At 50.0% G+C, this 21,505-nt stretch overlaps 1 protein-coding gene across 2 annotated transcripts in view; it reads left to right on the forward strand.

The window, feature by feature from the left end:
• znf423 (zinc finger protein 423) overlaps nt 1–21,505 on the forward strand; it is a 130,321-nt gene that overhangs the window by 2,047 nt on the left and 106,769 nt on the right. For both annotated transcript variants that reach the window (XM_088613925.1, XM_088613926.1), the window contains exon 2: nt 21,200–21,259. In XM_088613925.1, the coding sequence (XP_088470051.1) occupies nt 21,200–21,259 (60 nt within the window). The remainder of the gene's footprint in view (nt 1–21,199; nt 21,260–21,505) is intronic.

Here is a 21,505-nt window from a genome sequence, read left to right on the forward strand (position 1 = left end):
TGTTTTATTAGAGGCGTACGAGAAAGCGGTGAGCTGAAAGATCTTTTTTCTTCATAAGACCTTTGTGAGGATTTGCTTTTCCTAGGGAAAGCACATGAGGAGCAATTAACTAGGGGGAAGAATCACTTTTCCTGATTTGCACATCCGAGAAGCAAATTACTTCTCAGTGCAAAATCTGCACCACTTCACTTAAAGTACCTGCTGGTTGTTTTAACCCCCTGTAGGTGAATCTCGTCCTGTTTCACTCGGACACTCGCAGTGGTCCCATACTGTACAGTAGTTTCACAGAAGTGGGGAGACCGTGTTGCTAGTCTCTCTCTCGCAAGCACAGGTTGGGATTTTTTGCGGCGGCGGTGTCGCCAATCTCAGCCTCACGCAAAGAAGATGCAGCATGTGATGAAGTTACGGAAAATAATTTATTCTGTTTTAAAAAAAAAACACTTTTCTGCCGTCGCGTTTCCTTAAAATCTAACCCCGTTCGTAAACGACATCTACATTAGTACATTTGCACGTCTTTTACAAGGTGCATTGCTGTTAATTAACGAGTGGATACACAGTTACCGGTGTGCAAACTGCTACAGGGGCTGTTTCGTTATTTTTTTAGGGAAATAAATATGAACGGTAATAAAGGAAATGTGATTTCGTAAGGCACAACGCGACCCGAAACACCTCCGTGTTGCGTTCAGGCTGGTTCCACGACCTCGCGGAGAATTAGACACGGCCGCAAAAAAATAACTCAAACGTCACTGTCTTCCCTTGACCACCGATCAGTCCTTTCCGATTAATTAAACCAGGTGTTCTCATCACTCCTGAGGACAGTGCTACGCATTCTGTTTTAATCAACGCTTCCCCGACACTTAATGTGTCAAGTATCAAATGAAATAATTAGAACCCCAAAACATTTTTAACAGTTTTAAGAGGCTGGCAGTTGATGGCATTTTAAAGAAGGGTTTTAATTGGGCTATCACATAACGTTTCACTCGCGTTGGGGCTGTTTGTTGCTAATGCTTATTTCCTGGCTGGGGGTTTTACAATTGTGATCAGTACGTTGAGTTCGTTTCAGAGGATATTGGTGTTAAATAATTATAAACCACTGCCTCGTTTTGTTTAAGAATCACGTTTTTTTTTGCACTCTAATTTTAGGTGTGCATATGCGAATTACCAGTATTCAGTGGAAAGAGTAATTTTTCATCTTGGGCTGCACTGAGTCTAAAGACCCCGTCGCGCGGTGAGAATACACTCGCCTTCATCCTGAAGGAAAGGGCTTTGCTCGAGAGAGCTGGGTTTTCAGTGGACCGACATCAGTGGCGATTAAAAAAAACGTGATCTTCTGGAAATTGAAGAGGCTGGTGGCACCGTGACCCCAAATGTCAGCTGCACTCCTGTGATGTGTTATTCTACAATTTAACCCCAAACTCGCAAAAATCTATTAAGTATTTGAAGAAAGAATGTATGACCCCTCATGTTTTTCTCACTTTTCAGTTCACTCAAGCCAGAACGAACATCTAACTGAGAATCGCAGTGTTTGTCTGCTAGTTGGCTGAGCTGTGGTGTCAATGATCCCAGTGACCTGCCAGCAGAACTGAGGCTGATTCACTTTGATTTGTGGTGATTCAGACATGTGGTGGTGGGGGAAAAAATACGATCTCTGGGGTGTCCAGCACCCACTTTTATTTTTGCAATCCTATTTGTTCATTTTGTTCTCTTATTTGTGGTGGACTGTGTTGCAGTGCACATCCCAACGCGTTCCTTTGGTGGGATCACCGTTTTCAGAACGGCTTTAGAGGAGATCCAAGCATCCCGCTGGTGAAGTGGCAGTCTGTTGGACACGGGAGGGCGTTGTGGCAAGCTGTCTTGCCTGTAGTAGGAGTCCGATCGGGGTGTTTGGCTCTCAAGTTCACCCGTAAGGCTCGCTGCTTTAGACCTCTGTGCTCGAGATGGTTGCACAAGCACAAGCGTGCTGCCCGGCTGCACAGAGCGTGGCGTCGGTCTTTTCACAAGCAGCCTTCAGGCCCGAAGAGCCGGGGGATCCAACACGCCGGCCCGTGATTTAGCTGCGATCCCAGAGTTCCTTGCTCTTCCCACAGTCACATCTGACAGGCCTGTGTTTGGAATTGCAAAGGGACATCTTTTTATTGTCACTTAGTCTTTGGCAGCCGGGTGCAAATTTCATTGGTCAATGGTCTGTTATAAATGGGTAAGTGGATTACCACAGGCCTATTGAACTGAAATTGGTGCCAGGAGGTGGGCTTTTTCCTCAGTGCAGTTTGAGCTGTTCCGGGCTGTCTCTCTCCCTTTCTCTCTCTCTCTCTCTGCTGCACACTTGCTCTCCAGGTTTTTCTCCTGGCCTGTGCGGTTGTGCAGCAGTGAACCGGCTGGGCAAACCCAGCTCGTCTCGGGTTTTGGGCTGTCGACTGGCTAAATGAAGGGCTTGAAGAGAACATGGCGCCCAGTCCAAGGCATTTCGTTCCGAGCTGCTCAGCTTTGTGAATGGTTTTGATCCGAGACGCCACTGGTCCGGAATTGGCCACTGGTGGACGATCGGATGCAGTCCGGCACAGCCTGGAATTTAGGAATCCGGAGTCGCCGGCTGCGACCGGTCACCGTTGGGCAGAGGGCTTCCAGATTCCGGGTTCGACTCCTGTGTCTTTCCTCCCTTGCCGCGCAGGCGCTGCGTGTCTGTGCCCCAGACGCCGCGGCTGGTTCCCGGGCGCTGCTGGGGTTGAACTCGTTTCTCCCCTCTGTGCCTGTTGGGTCCCGAGCCGCCAAGTCAGCGCTTCCATCAGACGGAAACCTTGCTGCAGCGTGTCTGCCTCTGCAGTCGAGCGTGAGCTGTGTTGATCGACTCGCTCCTGACGGTATTTGTCCTGTATGGATATACGGCCTGCTTGGCACCGAAGCCAGAGCAGGACTCCTGGCGCTTGGTCCCGGACGGCCCCCTGTGCCTTTGAGAGGGGGCCCTCTGCCCTCCTGCAGCGCTGTGCCGTACCCCACAGCGACCCCTACAGGGGGGGCCCGGCGCAGGCTCCAGCCCTCCCCCGCAGCTGGCCCCTGCCAACCGCCCATCTCTTATCAGCAGCCTGCCGGGTAGCTGGGGCGGCCGGATCTGTGCCTGTCGGGGAGCTGGCTTGTGTGCTGTGCCATGGCAGCAGCTCGGCACGAGGGGCTTCTCAGCACTCCGGACTTACCCGGCTGGAACGGCGCTTCCTCCTCCATTTCCGGAGAGAAGGGGCACAGTGGTGGCTGTCCTGCTATTAATCCCCCCCAGCTCCCTCCACAGCTCCTTATTCCAAGCTGGGAGTCTCAGAATCTGGGATCGTAGAGCGGGATTCTGGAGGATTAAAACCTGACCGTGCAAATCCGCGTTCTTATTCCCAAGCAGTGGTGGAATGAGGATTTCAGGGCCTGCTGCCACTCCAGATGTTTTGGCGATCGATGTTTTTTTTTTTATCGGGGATCAATGGGATAAACGCAGTGTGATGGCTGAGTGTTTCTGTCATGATGTGTGATGGACTTTTATTAGTGGGGTTCTCTCCAGCTCTGTCCTCGAAGGGTCCCAGTCCCCCCTGTACAACCTGAGATGACCCACACCCCCCTCCAGAAAAACCTGCAACAGGCAGAGAGAAGCCAGCCGCCCCCACCCACCCCCAGTACCAGTACCAGTACCAGTACCGGCTCCAGCAGTCAGCAGTCAGGTGACAGTGCAGATGGTTTAGATCTTCAGAGGGGCGTTGAGAAACGAGGCCCAGGCGCTTGCAGGTACGCCTCGTGGCGGCTCTCTCTGAGTGCTCAGGACTCCAGGCCCCCAGCACCAAGGCTGGATCCTCAGGCTGGATCTGAACCGTGAGGAAGGAGGCGAATGAGCCAATCCTGTATTTGAAGTCTGCCCTGCTGAAGACCTCTCCTGCCCCTCCGTCTGTCCTGGGGGGCACGGAGCCCTGCCCCCGACCCTCTGTGTGACCCCCGCTGAACCCGGGGGGTCCCTCTGACCCCAGAGCAGGGAGCAGAGCTCTCCATTGGTCATTGGTCAGCCGCAGACCTGCGGGGGGAGGGGGGTCGAGGGGGGCTGCTGTCCTGTGCTCTGGCTACTTCCGGTGGCACCAGGACTCGGCGGAAAACAAACCTTCACTCTCCGCCGTCAGAGAACGGAGAAGCTTCCCAGCGTTAATCAGATTCACTGATTAAAAAAAAAGAAAAGCAGCGTATTGCCACTTTTATTTACGCGTTTAAGGCAAGACCTGCGTGTTCCGCGGGTGTAGTTTTTCCAAAGTCGTCTTTATGGAAGGATTGCTAATTTGCAGTTTATCAATCACGTAACCAATTTTTGTGTATGGAATGACTTTTAAACACATTTATCAGGGAGTGCTTTCTATTTTTGTTACCCTTAGTTTCGTTCACACACAAGCAGGGCGATTAATCAGAGGCGGGCCCGGTTGGTTCCGGTCCAGAGCAGAGTGACTTTCAGTGGGTTGGTGTTCGGTGTGCGGCGTGTCTTTACAGCGCATCCGACCCGAACTTCAGACTGTAGGCACTTAAAAATGAAGTGACCTCTATTTGTTTAGGGACGTGATTAAGATCGGACTTTGCGCTGTTGCGCCTTCGCCCAGCGAACGCAGGAACGCAAACCCGTCTAGCGCGTTATTTTCTACAGACTGTCGTCTCCTGCTCTCGTAGTGCGTTTCAAACAATTCTCCTCACACGGAGTGTGTATTTCTGAGAAGAGTGTTAAAGGTTAAATTGCTTAAGACGCTATTCTTTAACCCTCATTTGTAAAGTTTATTTAGAGGAATTTCACATCTGAGAACGATTTCTATTCTAACCGCCGCAAGTGCAAGATTGAAAGTGTCGCCATCAGTCTTGTAAAGGGCTTGTTAATTGCTTCATGGATGCTTTGTTTTGACAAAGCTGCCTAAAAATGTCATAAATATTTTGCCGCCCGGATCCGTATTTACAACCTATAACCGATGCAGAAGTAAATAGGGGGCATTTGTGTATTATAACAACTCAGAAACGCTGCTGTACGTGTGTAAGGAAGTGTGGGTTTGTTTTGTTTAACATTTCCGATTATCCGGAATATTAGATGTACTTTTCTGAAGGCACGTTGTTGTTTTTATGGGTTAAAAAACAACGCTGGGATTTTCAGAGCGACACCACAGCTGTTGTCCGTGTGATTATTTTTTTTTAAATAAACGTACAAAGTAGAGGTGCTCTCATAACTAATAAAAGAGACGAAGCCTTTGCTAATGATTGTGAAAAACTCCGATCGATTATTAGTGTACGTTGTTAAGGCAGAATGACAGGCCTGCTGACAGCAGCTTATGTGCAACACCGTATAACGGTAATTACATGTTCTCGGAATAGGGGGAAATACTAATTAGTTTTTAGGCCAGAGTTATTTCTTTATATATTTTGTTTTCTGTTTAATAGCGGTGCAGGAGCAGGTGAGCTGTGAGGAAAGTCTGAGGCGGTTTGGCCGGCTGTGCAGGCCGGCGGCCCGGTGAGCGCTGTGTGACGGTACCTGTGGCCCCGGGCCGGCCCGCCTGGCGTGCGGACCGTGAGCCGGGGGGGGCGCCCAGTGCAGCTTTCTGCCTCGCCCTGAGAAGAGGCTCGGTAACTTCTAAATCGATCAAAGGCGTGAAGCCGCCTGTTTGTTTCCTCTCTTCTGTGGCTCAAACCTCAGCCGTACACCGAGGCTTTTGACTTAAAAAAAAAGAGTGGTTTTCACCGCGGCCTTCGCCTTTCAGAGAGGGGCTGTTCGCAAGCTGAAGTCAGCCGCTATTCTGATTCCCCCCTCCATTCAGTTTCAGAGTCTAAAAGCAAGCACCCCCTGCAACGCCAATGATCATGTTAAAACACGCAAACAGTGGGTTTAAAGGACAATTAACGTCACTTCCCATGACAGGACAATAAAAGGTTTTTGGTAACGGCATTTAAAAGCACGCGTTCAGTGCGTCTCTTGGATTCGGTTTGCTTTTTGCCTCTCAGTTCGACAGAACACGTCTTTTCAAACGCGCTTTCTCGCCGGGCTGTGCAGGAATGCGTGACTTTAATACCTGCAGAATCGAAGCTAGCCGGGTGCTATTAGTCGGCTGCAGCCTACAACCTACACCTGAAGAAGGCTTCACAGCCGAAACGTTGTGTTTCTCTCTACTCTTTTCAGCATGGAATAAACCTGTTACTTGTTCCTTTACAACCTACAGTACTTGCAGTTATTGAACAGAGAGAGCGAAAATGGTGAACACGCACGGATTGTTCTTTGCAATAGTGAACCTGATATAAAAAAACCCAATTTATTGTGTTTATAAGAAGTTATTAGCATTTCTTAATATGCAGTCTCGTGTCGTTATGCCGTTTAACACGTCTTAATCATTTTAGAACTTTTATTGCTGGGCTAGATGAACGTCCCCCCTACAGCAGTGAAATAGCAGCAGCGTGTACACTGTCAAAATACCGCTGGTTTCTGCTGTATGTGTGCGTCCGACGAATGTATCCGAAGTCAGTGCGTTAGAAACACGTCCTGAATTCGGCACAAAAGTATGGGAGGCCACGCATTGAGTGGTTTACACGTCATGACAACGCAGACACACAAGTGGAGTAACAGAAGCGCAGTACAAGTGCTCCTGCCACATGGTGTAGAGGCGGCTGGCAGGTGAGTGACTGGGTGCAGCCACTGGTTAAGGTGCTGGAAGTGAAACCTCACTGAGTCGGTGTCTGTTAAAACACGTATGTATACATCTATAAATATTTTAAGTTCAGTTGTCGCTGTGTAGACTCAGTAGTATATTGATGCATCTCCTGAGATTAAGGGAGGATGGGACAGGGATGGAAACCCTCACTCATGTTCTTTGCTTGATCGCATGCGGGTTGTGTGTAAAAGGGTTTCGCTGCTGAGGCTGTAAAACCCGCAGAGGAACAGGTTCTTGTTAGCTACGTACTTTGGGAGTTTCAACATTTCCCCCCCTCTTTTTCTGCGATCTTGGCACAGAGAAGTAGTTTCCCGAAGGCAGCTCTCCGTTCTCTGAGGGGGAGAGGGCCGCCCCGCATCACAAAGCGCGGGATTCTGTCTTGAATTCCGAACCGAAACCGGGCCGTGAAGCAGCCTGAGATGCCTGGTCCCAACCACGAGCACACTCTCCTCCGGCTCGGGAAAGATGGCCTCCTGGTCGGCGACGGGCCACTCTCCTCCGTGGTTTAGGAGAGGTGCTTCCCGAGTTAGGACAGGACTGCGGTGCTGGGCCAGCCCTCTGTGTCCTGAGGGGCGGCTCGGACACTGGGCTGTCTGTCCTCCGGCTCTGTCCTCTGTCCTCCTGCCAAGCCCTGACGCAGGCAGTGCCTCATTGCTGGGGAAGAATCGTCTGTGTTGAGCTGAACCCCAGGAGGGCCGGACGCCAGGCGCGCTCCCCCCCCCCCGGCGTGGGGCAAAGGCCATGAGAGAGCAGGCGCCGGTGAAATCTCCAAAACGTGCGTTTGGGTTGGCGCGCAGGTGGACTCGTCTCGTTGCGAGGGAAAAAAAAACCCCCACGCAGCTGCAAAATAACCTGGCGTGAATTTTAGAGTGCTGTCTGAGAGAGCTTCCGACAGGCATCGTTATACACCGAGATGTGTTTTCCATGCTCCCTGGGTCTCAGCGGTGGAGGTGAACGGAGGGGGGAGAAACTGCCCCCCCCCTCACTTTTTATTTATTCTTTCCTGCGCTTCTCTCCCCTAATAAATGCTTTATGTCACCATCAAACATCAAGAGTCCGACCTGGGAAGGGAGAGAGGAGGGCGAAGTGAAAGAGCATAGGAAATACTAGTGCTACAGGGTTTTCGAGAGCGTGTTGTTGACGGATGGTTCTAAAAAATGTATCGTTTTTTTCTCGGCGCCTCTTTGCTGTTTCAGTAAGCAGCTCTGTGATGGGGCCGACTGCAGTCCACATGGAGTGTGCCGAGGAGTCAAACTGCCACTCCAGTAGATGCAGCACACTGATAAACAATCGCAGTCGCTGACAGCGGGTCAAGACTGCTGTCCTAATGAACGCAAATAACGCGCCGTCGTCCCGCTGATATTTTTAGGATTGAATGAAGCGAGCTCTCCTGGCTGACCTTGAAATACCTCCCGCGTTTGAAGTTCAGTGCGTGCAGCAGCTGCGAGACCGAGCCTCCTTCTGGAGAAACGTCTTTTTCGGCCAAGGCGCGATGGAATGACTGCAAATCCCACTTTTGCTGTTGTGGGCGGTACCGACACGGTAGACCTTTTAAACTTCGATTTCTCGTGCAAATGCAAGCTTCGAAAAGGAAAAGGAACCCTGCTACCTTGAAATGTTCACATTCACCCCCTCCCTCCCCAAAGAAAATGAACGAGACCATTTTTGCAAAACTGTACTGGTTAAAAAGATTTTCACTGTTCTGTTGCAGTGGCAGGTCTAGGAGGGAGAAAAAAGCATTTGCCCTTCACAAAGCAATGAGGTGACAAAGGAGCACCTTAAAAGCCTTTTTTGCGACATTCGCTTTCTTCAAAAACCTGTAACAAAAGTGTTAAATAGGCCGCTTCACAAAGAGCTCGACTCTAGTGGCTAATCTTTCTCTGGTGCTGTCGAAAGCAGCAAAGCTGCTTTAGAAGTGTTTGCCATAATGCCTAATCAAATCTGTATCAACTCAATAATGCTTATGCGTGAAATTGGTGTCTGAAGTGAAAAGGCAGCCCCAGTCTGTAGTACAGGATAAGGCAATTAAGTTCGCCCATCCTTTTTCCAGCAGATACTGTTGCTAATGCACAGTGGCATGTGAGCTATTCTAATTTGCCATTGTGGATGTGCGACTTCATTTTCTTTTTTTTAATCGTTCATTCATTTAAGTTTGGTCATTGGTTAAAGGTTTACTCCAGTGGTGTCTATTTCGGGATCGTCCCCAGACGCCAAGTAATCTTCAGAGGCGGTCTTGTTCCTTGGTAGGTCACAAGCGTCGAATGTGTTTTTTTTTTTTCTGGGATTGTTTTCCAGTCAAAGGAAAAGAAGTCAACAGAGCATAAATCTCTTCTGTCTCCAGTCCGATTCCTCCTCTGATCCCATCACACAGCAGAATATAATTACGATGTTATCCTGCTCCTGGTGATGGGAACCTGCATTTCGGTTAATGGCAATGGAAGGCATCTGATGTGATCTAACAGTCTCCGTCCTTTTCTGTACCGACGGCAGGAACGTTTAAACTGTTTTTTTCTCCTCTCTGTACTGATAGACCCTAGAGGGAGGAGACGAGCGAAAAGCAATTTTTTTTCAGATCTAAGTCCCTTTAAACTTGAAAATAACAATTCCTATGTACATACACTGAGAGGCATAAAAAATGAAACAAAGGAGTTTTGGAAGCAATAGCATCTGTTTTTAGTCTCTTGGTGTGTTTATATACAAGAACAGTATATAAACTGTTCTTGTATATAAAGGGGAAAGTTGCTTAAAATCAATTACAGTTACACACTGCTGGTGGAAGGGATTATGATTTAAAATTAATGAGGTTGGGGGAAGATTTCTAAGAACTCACCGTGATCCGTGTAGCGTATGTGGATGGTTACTATGCAAATTACCTGTTGAAATCAATTTCCTCCAGTCTTTCTGTAAAAAGTACTGGCTTACACAAGAAACCCGCACGTGTTCTGGATTAATTTTGAACTCTCCAAACAGTGTGCGGTTTAAAAACGCACTTGTTGCTCCGGTGCACGTCGTTAAAAGTTGGTGGTGGTAGGCAAGCTGTTAGCAGGGTATCGGAGAATTCATGTGAGTTCTTTAGCAGCGAGAGCGAGGTAATGCAGCTGCTGAACGCGCCGACCGAGATGAAGCAGGAGGAAGAAGAGAGCATTGACTTAGCACCCAGGGCCTTCCTGAGGAAATGCCTTTTGACGACGGGAGAAAGAAACGCATCTCCGTGCCAAAAGGCTGCGTGACGTATGTGTACGTATGTTTATTCACTCCATTGCTATTCTTAAAAAGCCACGTGAATCCTACACAGAGATCTCCGCCGTGGTTTTTTTTTTTTTAAAAGGAAATTTGCAGAATTCACCAGAGTGGGAGCACTGGAACTGGAAGCTCATGTTGAGGTCTGGATGCTCTTCTTTGTTCCACAGTGCAGACGGAACAACTGCACTCTAACATCATTGCTGTGGCCTAGTTTCAGGGGGAGAGTAGTTTCCGGTGTCCCGAGCTGGAAGTCCAGATGTGTGTGTGGTCATCTGGGCAGGCGGATAGTGTCCGATACACAGGTTGAATGGAATCGGGCTTCAGAACTACCAGAGATGGTCCAATCAGACACTTCACATGGACCTGCTGCTGTGCTGCACTGAGGGAGGGGGACCAGGGGGTGTCCTGCAGCCAGTAGGATCCCTGTGAGTCCACAGAGGTTTTATTTCTGGCTGACTTGTATAATAAGTGGCTTATCTGGCTGGATCGATTGTGCTGATGCTAACCCTCAGAACCAAAGCCACACGGGTCATTCAACGTGTACTGCAGGCGCTGTCTCTAGCTTGCGCTGAGGAGCAGCTCACAATTCCAAACTGGGACCTGACAGCACCCACAGAAAGTCTGCACCCCCCCTTGAAACTCTCCCATTTTACTGTGTCAGTGCCTCGGCGTTGCACGCATTTTAAAGAGCTTCTTTCTCTTGTCCACACTCCACACTTTTATAAGGACAAAAAGGATATATCAAAAATACAAAACTGAGATATACATCTCCACCCCCATGAGTTAATATGTGGTGGAAGCACCTTCGGCAGCAGTTACAGCCGTGAGTCTGTTGGGATAGGTCTCCACCAACTCTGCACACCTGCAGTTTATTGTGTGTGGATGTTCTTTATAAAGCCTTTCAAGCTCGCTCACATTCCATGTGGAATGTTGCGGCAGGACTTGAAGATTGAAATTTTGGATTGGATTTAGCTCAGGACTCTGACTGGGCCACTTGCTGACATTTACCTGTTTGGTCCTTAGCCACTCAGGTGTAGCTTGAGCTCTTTGGGTCGATGTCAGTTGAAAGGTGAAGTCCTGTCCTGGTTTGAGCTTCTTGCAGAAGGCAGCAAGTTTTCCTCATGGACTTTTCCGCACTTTGCTCCATTCATTTTCCCTTCTATCCTGACAAGTGCTCCAGTCCCTGCCTGTGAGAAACATCCCCATAACATGATGCTGCCACCACCATGCTGGTTAGTAGGGATGGTGTTCTGTGGGTGATGCACTGTGCTGGATTTGCACCAGCCCTAATGCTCTGCACTGAGGTACCAAAGTTTCACTCCCCCAGACACTCAAGAAAACACATATTAACATTTGTGGAGTTCTGGGGATATTGTTGTCACACGCACACTGTGAGTAGTTTTGGCTATATAAGGCTGTAGCTCTTTCAAAGTTGCCAATGGCCTCTTAATAGTCTCTCTACTCAGTCGTCCACTTTGGTGGGTTGGCCTGATGGAAGCAGGGTTTGGTTGGTGTCATACTCCTTCCCCTTTTTAATAACCGCCTTGTCTGTTCTCCCTGGGATAGTCACGGCCTTTTGCAATTTTTTATACCCACCCCCTGATCTGTGCCTTTTCACAACTTTGTCCTGGAGTTCTTTTGAAAGCTCCTAGGTGCTTGTGGTTTGAAATGCACTACCCAGCAGAGGGAACCTACAGGAACTGCCGAATTTATCCTGAACTCATGTGAATCACTACCACTTAACACAGGTGGAGACCAATTAACTTGGTGGGTGATTTTGAAGGCGATTGGTTACACCTGAGCTGATTTAGGATTGTTATTACAAGGGGGGTGGACGCTTATCCAAGCACGCTATTTCAGTTTTTATTTTTAATTACTTTTCAAACAAATTCTGGAATATTTTTGTACTCGGAAGTTGTGCAGTAGGATGTGTAGATAAAGCAAACCAAAGAAAAAACAAAGGCATTTTTATTCCAGGCTAAGGCAGGGGTGTAGACTTTCTATAGGTACAGTAAAAATTATGGGTGATATATTTTGGTAAAGTTACAAATTTGCATGGTAATGTGTTCACCTCTGTAATGAACACTGTCCGTGTCCAGCTCCATCACTATGATGGTGAAGTGGAGAGCTGCTGTGTAGTGGCTGGGCTGGGAGAGCTGGAGCACAAGTGCCTTGTGGTGAAGGGAGTTTGATATGACAGAGCTTTACGTGGAAGTGTTAGGGCTATCCCTATGATCCGTCTGCCTCGTCGTTGTTTTTACACAGAAAAAATGCACGGGCTGTATCATGCAGCTGAATTAGTTTCCCAGTCTGCGGCCATTTTTCTGCCTGGCGGTCCTGTTTATCCTCGGTGAGCTACCTAGGGTTACTTAACCGTTCCTGTGAGCTGGGTCTCGTTCCTCCAGAAACGGGGAGCGAGCGCGCGGGCGGACAGGAGCAGCCTTGTGCTCTCTGTGAGTCACGTCCCGCTGGGAACGAGATGGCTGGAGGCTTGTTGATTCTGCTCCTGGCTGCGTTGCTGATGTGGTGGGTGGAGATGTAGTAGGGTCCCTGGGTATTCCAGCAGTCCGGGATGCCCTAGTGCTGTTCGGGTCTCTGAAGAGGTGGACTGAATTCTGCCTAAAGGCCATGATGCCTTAAAAATGTGTTGAAATAACTGAAACAGCCCCATGTGCCAAACCTGTTTCGAGCCCACAAGCCATGTCACTTACACAAGACCAAAAGCTGTCAGGACTCAGGATTTGGAATCCTTACAACAGCAGCGAGGCTTTCTGAAAAGTCAGAAGCACAAGCTAATTGTCTTTTGTTAGGCCTACCGTTTGGGCATTCGGTACTTTTTTTGGACTTCGTAGTGCTTTGTGTTTTTGGCCTGTTGTGGTGGTTTTTATTTTTAAGATGTTTTTCATGGCAGAAGCAGTAGTGTCGGGGCTGATAAAAGTATTTGTGTAATCAGCTTCTCTCTGAGCTGGCTGTGGTTTTGAGGACAGCCTGCTGGAATATGAGCCTGGGCAAACACCCGCTGACTGGCACCCAGTTCGGCCAATGGGGGTCCCGTGTCGGCGAGAGGGGCGCGACGCGTGGCCAATGGCGGCGCTGTGTGCTGAAGAGAGGGGCTGGCCTTTGTCGTTGTGTCCTGTCCAGCAGGAAATGCCAAGAACGCCCCTTTAGGCTTCCTTCCAGAGCCCGATTGGACACAGTGACCCATTTATGAGATAAGAAATCCTCCTTCAACAGCAGCACACTGTGCCAGGCAGGCACTCTGAGCTAAGCAACTCTACACAGGGAATTTTCGGTTCATTTTTTTTTGCCGCTGTTTGAAGAGCTGATGCTCTATGACAGTGCTGCCAGGGGTCAGAGTGGGGGAAGAGAAAACTGGGGACCCTGTCCTGATGGTGAATTGGGGGTGCTGACCATTGGCATTACCTGTCTCGCCTTTCAGACTCCTTATTCCATCAGCCCCTTTCCTCTGAGGGCTTCCAAACGTGGATCCCAAAACATTTCATTTTAAGCCACTTTAAATTGGGCTGCTTATCTTGGGATGCCACCAGTACAGTCGTGAAATCATGCAAGCCGTAGAAATCCCGTAAGGGCTAAAAATAGCAGGTACTCTCCTCTTGTACAGCATGACAGCCCTTCAGAAGATGGGCATCGAAGTGTTGACAGAGTTACGTAACGCAGCCTAGATGGCCTTGCACATAATCTCGCCTGGCTTGCGGACAGGAAAGAGCTGTGGCTCACTGGGGTCGAGAAATCGGTAGGGGTAACCTTTGGCAGTTGTTTCGTTTGATCTTGTCGCGCAATTCGTTAACAAATACAGTACGTCTCCACCAAGGTGGGGCATAAAAAGCACATGCTTGACGCGAGTTGTCCAGATTCGTGATTTTACAGCAGCGTCAATGGTTGAAATCCTGTTCCTGTGTGACAGGGCCTCCGTTCCCCTGGGTGAGACAGGGGACAGGGCGTGTACCTGGCACACAGCTTACGATCAGGACCTGGAAACTCAGCAGCTCCTCCTGTGTGAGCTACCCTGCTTGGGTGTAGCCTCCCAGGACAGCCTTTTGCATTTCGTTGTGTGCGGCACCCTTGCTCCAGTCAGGCAGCCCAGGGAGGCTGAGGAGGTAAATGGAGCAGTGCCTTGCCTGAGGTGGCCGGTTTGCCATTGCCCTCTGTGCATAATAAGATGCTGCTAACCAGCGGACGTGGTGACATCCTGTGTGCCCTGGCAGTACTGGAGCTCTGAGGTGTACCCCTCCTCTACGGGGGAACGGAGTGGTTGTGCAGGAGTCATTTAAATAGCTATTAAAAGCCATTAAGCTCCGCAGAACAAGCAAAGCTTTTATCTTGTATTAATTATCTAGGAAAGAGACTTTTTTTTAAGTTAAGAGCTGAGTGGAGAACCTGCTGTCATTGTTGTGTTGAGTATTATCACTCTGCGATGCAGTGACGTTCAACTCCAATGGGGCCGACTGGACTAGGAATGACTACAGGTGCTGTTAGAGAGGTGTGTGAGGGGAGCATTTGTTATCAACGTTGTGGAATGTAAAATGTGATGTAACATCACCTTGGATCCCTGGCTTGTCTGAAGATTGCGATGCCAGCCCTCTCTGGACCTCTGCTTCATGCAGGCGTCTCCCTGCTGCACTTCACGGTGAAGGGGTCCTTCAGGGCAGAGCTCGGTTCTGTGCCCAAGATGGCATTTTCCAAACTGTAAGAAGTGATTTTGTTGACCCCTTGGCAGAATCGTGTCACCCTAGCCCACCGCATGGCTGGACTTGGCTGTATTCATATGGTCATATAAAGGTCAGAAGCCTTTGTTTGCAGACGCCTTTTGTCTGTTGCCCATTACAATTTGAAAACCAGTGAATGTCTGAGATACTGCATCTTACCCAGTTACAGGTAACCAGTTTAACCTAGTGTTTCTCAAATCAGACTTTAACTTCACCGGACGGAGAAAGTGAAGGGTTTGTTTCCCAGTTGGTGTGATATTTGTATGTTGCAGTAAGTGTACGGACTGCTGCGATTTGTGTTAAATCTTATGAGCCATTTGCTGAACGAGTGCTGAAAGGCTGTGCATTTAACGCAAGGAAACTTGTACTTCACAGTGATTTTTTTTTTCCAAGTTGAACAGGTTGCCTTTCATGTTGCTTTAAATTGAGAAAAGCGAGCAAAAAAAAGATTGAAAGCTGCTATCTTTATACCTCTGTCCGTTTTACAGATTTATGAAGCTGGAATTCAACTGTCTTGAAATATTTTCATCTACGCAAAGAGATCAAAAGCCCATCCATCAGATACAATGGACTGCAAATGATTAATCTCATGTTCTATTTAGGCAATGCTCTTTTTTCCCCTCTTTTTTAATGTAATGCTTGCACTCTGCTGAGCCTGAGCCTGTGGAGCCTTAATGTGTGTGTCTGCAAATTCCTCTGTAGTTCCTTATTGCAATGCAACAGCGCTGCACCAGCCCGTAGTGTAGCAGCCCAGGGTGTGCCTATGCTAATGATGGAGCTCGGATCTCCATACGGATAAGGCTGGAAGCTCTGGCTCTTTGCTGGAATTGCTGATGAGGATGCCCAGAGAGCAGCACTCCTGCCTTAAACAGCCAGGATACTGACACAGGCAGCGTGCGAGGGGCTATCTAATGGCTTCCAGTGGGATAGCGCACTTTATCCCGTAAGTGAGGAAGACTTAATCACACAACAGCGCCCTAGGCATTATGACAGGCCTGAAAGGCATGTCTGCCTAGCAGGGGCATTAACGCCGTATTCAAACCGAAGATGTTAGATATTCTGTTTTGACCCCTCCGAGCTGCTGGAGCCGGCATTGTCCTGGCACCACATGAAAGAAGGTGAGCTTCCTCTGCTGCCTCCCACTGCAGCGCCGCGAGGGGAAGGACAGGCCTTGATGAGTCTCCTGCGGCGGGCGGCTGTCACACTGCCCCGCGGCAGTCAACGCCCCGGCTCTGTGCACCTGCAGGCTGCCGGCGCCAGGCAGCCTGTTAGACCTGGAACTGGGGCCCGGTGCCCTGCGTGAGTGGCCAGAGCTGGCACTGCCCCCTTGACCTCGCGGCCTGTCCGCCTGGCGGCTGGCACAGTGGGTGGAGGCTCGTGCCCTGCGTTGGCTGTCCGGGGCGGGAGAGGGGGCGAGTTGAACGGAAGGAAGGGCGCGCCGTGTCCTCTGGTCGAACCGGTGGTCTCTGAGTGAGCGAGGTTTGTTGTGGTGGTGGTGGTGGGGGCGGCGGCGAGCCGACAAACGACGCCAACCTTTGTCGGTTTCCTGTAAAAGCCGGCAGCCTTTAATAAATTCACAATTAAAAAATGTGTGTTCTGCTATCCCCCAAAGGTTTGGGCTTTTGTGGGCAAATTGTCTCGTTGTCGCCGGCGCGACACGCAGGCGGTGTGGAACTTGTTTGATCTGCACCCGTGCTCTGTTCACAGTGCCATTGCACTCGCTGGTTTGCCTTCAGCGACACTCGCAATAATGTTGCAGCTTAACGCCGCTTAAAAGGCTCGAGAAATGCAAATAACATTACGTTTTTTTTTTTTGCCGTGAGAGCGGTAATTAACATTTTGAGAATTTCAATAATATAAAAATAAATTGTGTCAAGGATCTGTGTGTACCCACGGGGATGCATTTTTTAAATAAGAGTTTAGAGAAAGGGTCTACTCTTGTATTACAGCTAAATGGTTTCCACTGGAAGGGCCTAGATCTCGTTTAAATTACCGTGAATGTTGTAGGAGGGTGTGAGAAACCAAGTGCTGAAAATAGAGCTCTCGGTTTTGTGTTCTACCAGGAGATGCTCTGTGTGTGGCACGCTATGGGACACTCAGGGAGTAAGGAGGATGCAGTGTGGCAGGACAGGGAGAAAACAGCCCTACACCAGAGAGACTGAAACGCTGAAGAGAAGTGTCGCTGTATGCAGGTGTCAAAGCGGTGTAGGACATCTTCAACCTTTTCTTTTTTCTGAGCTCTGTGCTTTGTCCACTTTTTAATTATTGTCAGAAGGGTAATCTGGGAGCTGTCACAACCCGTTAGAGCAGGGGAAGACAATGCTTTTCCATAGGTCATATCTGTAAGAACCGGACAGTGGAGTTGTGGAGTGCGCTGGGCAGTGACGGCTCTCTCCCTCCTCCAGAGCTGCAGCCCGCGAGCTTCAGCTGGGGCGCGTGAGGGTGACCTCCGTCTGGGAGTGAGCGTCGCCGAGGTGCCCTGAGGCCCAGCCAAGCCCTTGTGCTTGGGAGCGACTGAGGACAGTCATGCCCTCCCTCCTCTCCCTCCTCTCCCTCCTCTCCCTGTGTCTCATTCGCAGTCTTAGTCATCTGCACCAGTTTCCACTGTGGGCTGGAGCTGGGCGGCAGAGGCACAGGGGTCAAGTTTATATTCAGGGCTCGCTCGCCAACTGCAGTTCAGAATAATTGCAAAACAACAGTGAGAGGCTGCGAGGAGCGGAGTTAGTCACTCCGGCTCGCTGCTCCTTTGAAAGACGCGGCTTGCTGGCACTGGAGACCCGTAATTATTCCGCCTGCGGTGCTGTTCACCCGGGCTCGCAAACGCGCTCTCCCACTCCCGCGCCCACGCACGCTCTCGCCCCCACGCAGGCTCGCGAGCGCGCGCGCGCACCAACACACGATCAAGCGCAGACGAGGGCGCACGCCACGCGTGAACTCCTTATTTCCATGAGTTTTCTTGCTCGTGGGGGGGAAAAAATAGATTTTTCAAGGCTTCTCTTCCGGAAAGCGGATTTTTTTTTTCTGTGTAAATTTCACAGATGAATATCGCGGTGGCTGAATTTCATTGAAGCTCACTGCACAGTGACTAGTTCCGTTCTGGTAGTTTAAGCCACTTAATGCAGGTGCAAAACCCGTTAAGGTTTCAGGCAGGTGTGCAGACTCCTAATCCTGGTTTTTGTTTGCTTCCAAGCGCTGCGACCCCCTTCTTCGCCGACCATTCTTTTTGAAAACCGTGTTACATTTTTATCGGGTCCGGTCAAAGATAATTAAGGAGCAGAATCCGGTTTGCTGCAGGAGCCTGAGAACCGGGCTGTAGCGCATCTCTCTGGAATCCGGTGCTGGAGTCCGGCCGGCCGGCCCGCCCCGACTGCTCCCCAGGGCGCTGACACTTGGCTGAGGCAGGAAGCCTGTGTCTCTCTGCGTCTCGCACGCCGCCCTGCAGTGTGGGGAAGCCATTGTTTGGAATCTTATCGCTCGCTGAACGTCAATATGAGCTTGAGAAGAAAAAAAAATTGCTAATGAAGGCAAGAAATTCCCCAAAGAAAAATAATGAAAAACGCTTTAAAAATGTTTTTCTGCTAATGAGACTGTTTTCCCCTTTTTGTACTTGCTTTGTTTGGCTGGAGCCTTCAGTGTGTGAGGTCTGAATTCCCCACCCACCCCAAGCACAAGTTTTTTTTTCCCTCATTGTTTTGAGAAGGGTTGGTTCCACTCAGGAACTTCCACTATCGGGAACAGCTGCAACGAGATCTGTGGTCCACATCTGTGGGGCTCGGCCATCACTGGAGTGCTATCACCACATCCTCCAGATCCGCACAACAACAACAACGCTCCACTGCACAGCATCCTGAACCTCCGTGTATCAAGTACATGCTGGGCTATGCTGTGGACCCCGAGTGTGCAGTTCTATATCTGAACGATCTCTAGAAATCGGTAGGGAGTTCAGAGCATTTTCAGTGTAGATTATGAGAGAGTCCGTATCTTGGCGTCTTCCTCGGATGCTCCAGTGTGTGTCCATCGTAGGGCTGCGTTTCTTGAACTTAAAATGCATTACAGAAGTCTGTGGCTTGCTTTTGTAGGGCCACGGTCTGTAACACATGGAAATGGTTTAGTGTGAGAGGACCTGATCCGTCCATTTCCGAAGTGGAGGGAAAGGATTTGATTATTCTCTGGTGTAAAAACACTCTGCTCCTCCCTGCACCCCCGAACCAAGCTGCTCCAGTGTGGATACTGTGCGACTGAGGGCTCTTGGCAGACTGAGCTAGATCCCTCCTCCCCCTTCTCCTTTTCCACGTCTCTGAAAACTGCCACCTTCAATCTGGTCAAGGCAAATCTTGCTGCCTGACTAAACTCCAATATTAGTTTCCTAATGGGGCGTTAAATAGAGGATGAGCTGAGCCATGATTAGGAGTAATTTATGGCCGTTTTCTCCATTGAGAAGAATGCTGGTGTCTTGATGACGATGAAGCTAGTAGGATTTGCACAGGCTTGTGAGATTTCTTTCTTTAACTGGAGTTTGAGTGATAAAGCGGTGGTTTTCGTTTTTCGCTCCCAGCAAAACACGCCGGCCACTTCTGGAATGAGATCCCAGTGGTTGTGCTTTTACAGGTGTTCTAGATCCAGTACATTAAAGGAAGCTGAGTACCAGTGATGACGAGAGGAGTATCGAACGCAGGAGCTCGTGAGGTGGAAGCGTTTGCGTACCCGATGAGTTGTCTGGGCGATGTGCAAAGTCTCCTTCCAGGATCTAGCTGCTGAGAAAGCGTGCTCGTGTTTGGGTATCCTGGGAACCCCAGGACTGGCTTTTAACGCCGAGCTGGAGGGCCCGGAGCAGTCGGGTGTCTTAGCCGTGAGATTGAAACCCAAGAGAGACGAGGAATGAGAGGGCTCAGAGCCGGAGCAGGAGGGAAACCCAGGGCTGATTTGGGTTTTTTTTAAAAGTGGTCAATTTCAGGAACATGCCTTTTTGTGTGCAACTCTATAAAACTATTTTAACAAGGTGAAACGCAGTGCCGCTGGTGGACTTTGCGTCTGGTGTTAAAGTGACAGCCCTGCCTCTGTTTGTGGAATCGTCCTGGGAGAATGGGGGCGCCTGCCGGAAGACGGGCCCTTGTGGCGCGCCCCTGCACTTTGTGACATCCTTGCGCGGGCGGCGGGGTACAGTGTCGCCCCGTTTTCTAACAGCAGGCCGGTCTCCAGTGAGTTGGAGGGGCTGCTGGTAGCAGTGCTGGAGTTCCTGTTTGGCGCTGGAAGTTCTGCCCTGAAAAGGCACGTGTGTATATAAGATATCTGTTTATATACGGGAATCGAAGGTATTTCTCTTGGCGGTGTGTAGAATATGAGGGACCAGGCAGTAAACGCATCCATTAAAGGAGACATTTGCCCCGTTGCGGAGAGGGCTCTGAGGTGCCGGCTTTGCGCGCCAGTCAGTGTGGAGGTCTGGTGATGGGGGGCCGGCCTGTCTGGCCGTCTTCCTTACTTGTGGAGCGGCGGGCTCCTGCCTCGGGGTGCGCTTGCGTGTTTTGGGGGGTGATTGTGATTGGTAGGCGCCCGTTAGTGAGCGAGACCTGGGACGGGAGGGGCGGTTTGAGGAAAGAATCAGGGCTGCCCTTGCTCGCGTATCTGAGCGAAACCGCAGACAGCAAACTGATTTGTCTTCAGTTGTTTTTTTTGGGGGGGTTGGGGGGTTATCAGCAAACTGTCCCTCTTTTGGTCTCCTGTGGGCTTTCCGATTGTCGGTATGTGCAAACCCTTTCCTCCTGCGTTTCCAGTGGGGGTTGCTCTGCGGTCCCCTCTGACCCAGTATGTGCTGCCAGCTCTGCCCGGTACCTCTGGGATGGAAACACAATGAGAAGAGCCTTGGTAGGAGGCAGGGGGGAAGGGTGTCTGTGTTTATTAGTCACACCAGCACAGCCGTTTGCTCAGCTGAGGTCAAAACGGCCAGCCCTCGACTCGTGCTGGTGGGACGTCTTCATTGTGTTCCGAGGACCGGGACTTCCTGTTTTGGATTCTGTGTACCAGCGGCGCTTCCTGTGAGCAGACTCAATGCCCAGGAAGTGCGCCGCTCGTCCGGGCCTTCCTGTCTTTACCTGCTGCTGGAATGTGGCGGGAGGGGGCTGTGTTCCTGAGGCAGGGAGAAGACACAAGCTCCCTGCCTGTGCTCTCAGCTCTGCAGTCGATGATTAACTGGGGTTGCAGCCTGGCTGCACAGAAGAGTGGCGGGGGGGAGGCAGTAGACCTGCAGGAAGTCCTGGAGGACGTGGTGCTGTCTTTTTCTCTTCAGTTGGCCCCAGCGCGTGTGCAGTCATGGGTCTCGGCTAGAGCTTCTCCAGAGGAGACGGTTTAAGAAAGAAGGAGACAAATTCTAAAAATGTGTGCTCTTGTTTTTTTGTTGACCATTGCATCATGTGACTACATATTGGCCCACCCTGTCCAACTGCCCTTCCTGAAAAATGCATTTAGCCCCCTCTTGCCCGTAGTGTGCATGTCTTTCTAATAAGAGGTCGCACTCTGAAGCCCCCCGTCTCTGTCTTTGTCTTGCAGTGGAAGAAGGAGAGTCTTCGGAGTTCACAGGGAGCTGGGAGTCCTCCGCTGTCCAAACAGGTATCTGCTCTGTGATTGCAAGTCCAGCGGTTGCCAGGAAGCTGTCAGATAGTGAGCAGGGGTTACATTCTATATGTCACATTCCTGCAATGGCTCCAAGACTACCCACTGAAGCAAAAATCTTTAATATCTGTTCCATATGGCCAGTAAAATGCACTGCTTGCGGAAAGAAAAGGAGAGCCTGATATTCTTTTGTGCTCCAAAAAAACTCTAAGGTGGCGTCGTAGAGCGAACGGCTCTGTCTGC

Source organism: Lepisosteus platostomus, chromosome 20 (genome assembly GCF_059453375.1).
Source record: "Lepisosteus platostomus isolate fLepPlt1 chromosome 20, fLepPlt1.hap1, whole genome shotgun sequence".
Lineage (NCBI taxonomy): Eukaryota > Metazoa > Chordata > Actinopteri > Semionotiformes > Lepisosteidae > Lepisosteus > Lepisosteus platostomus.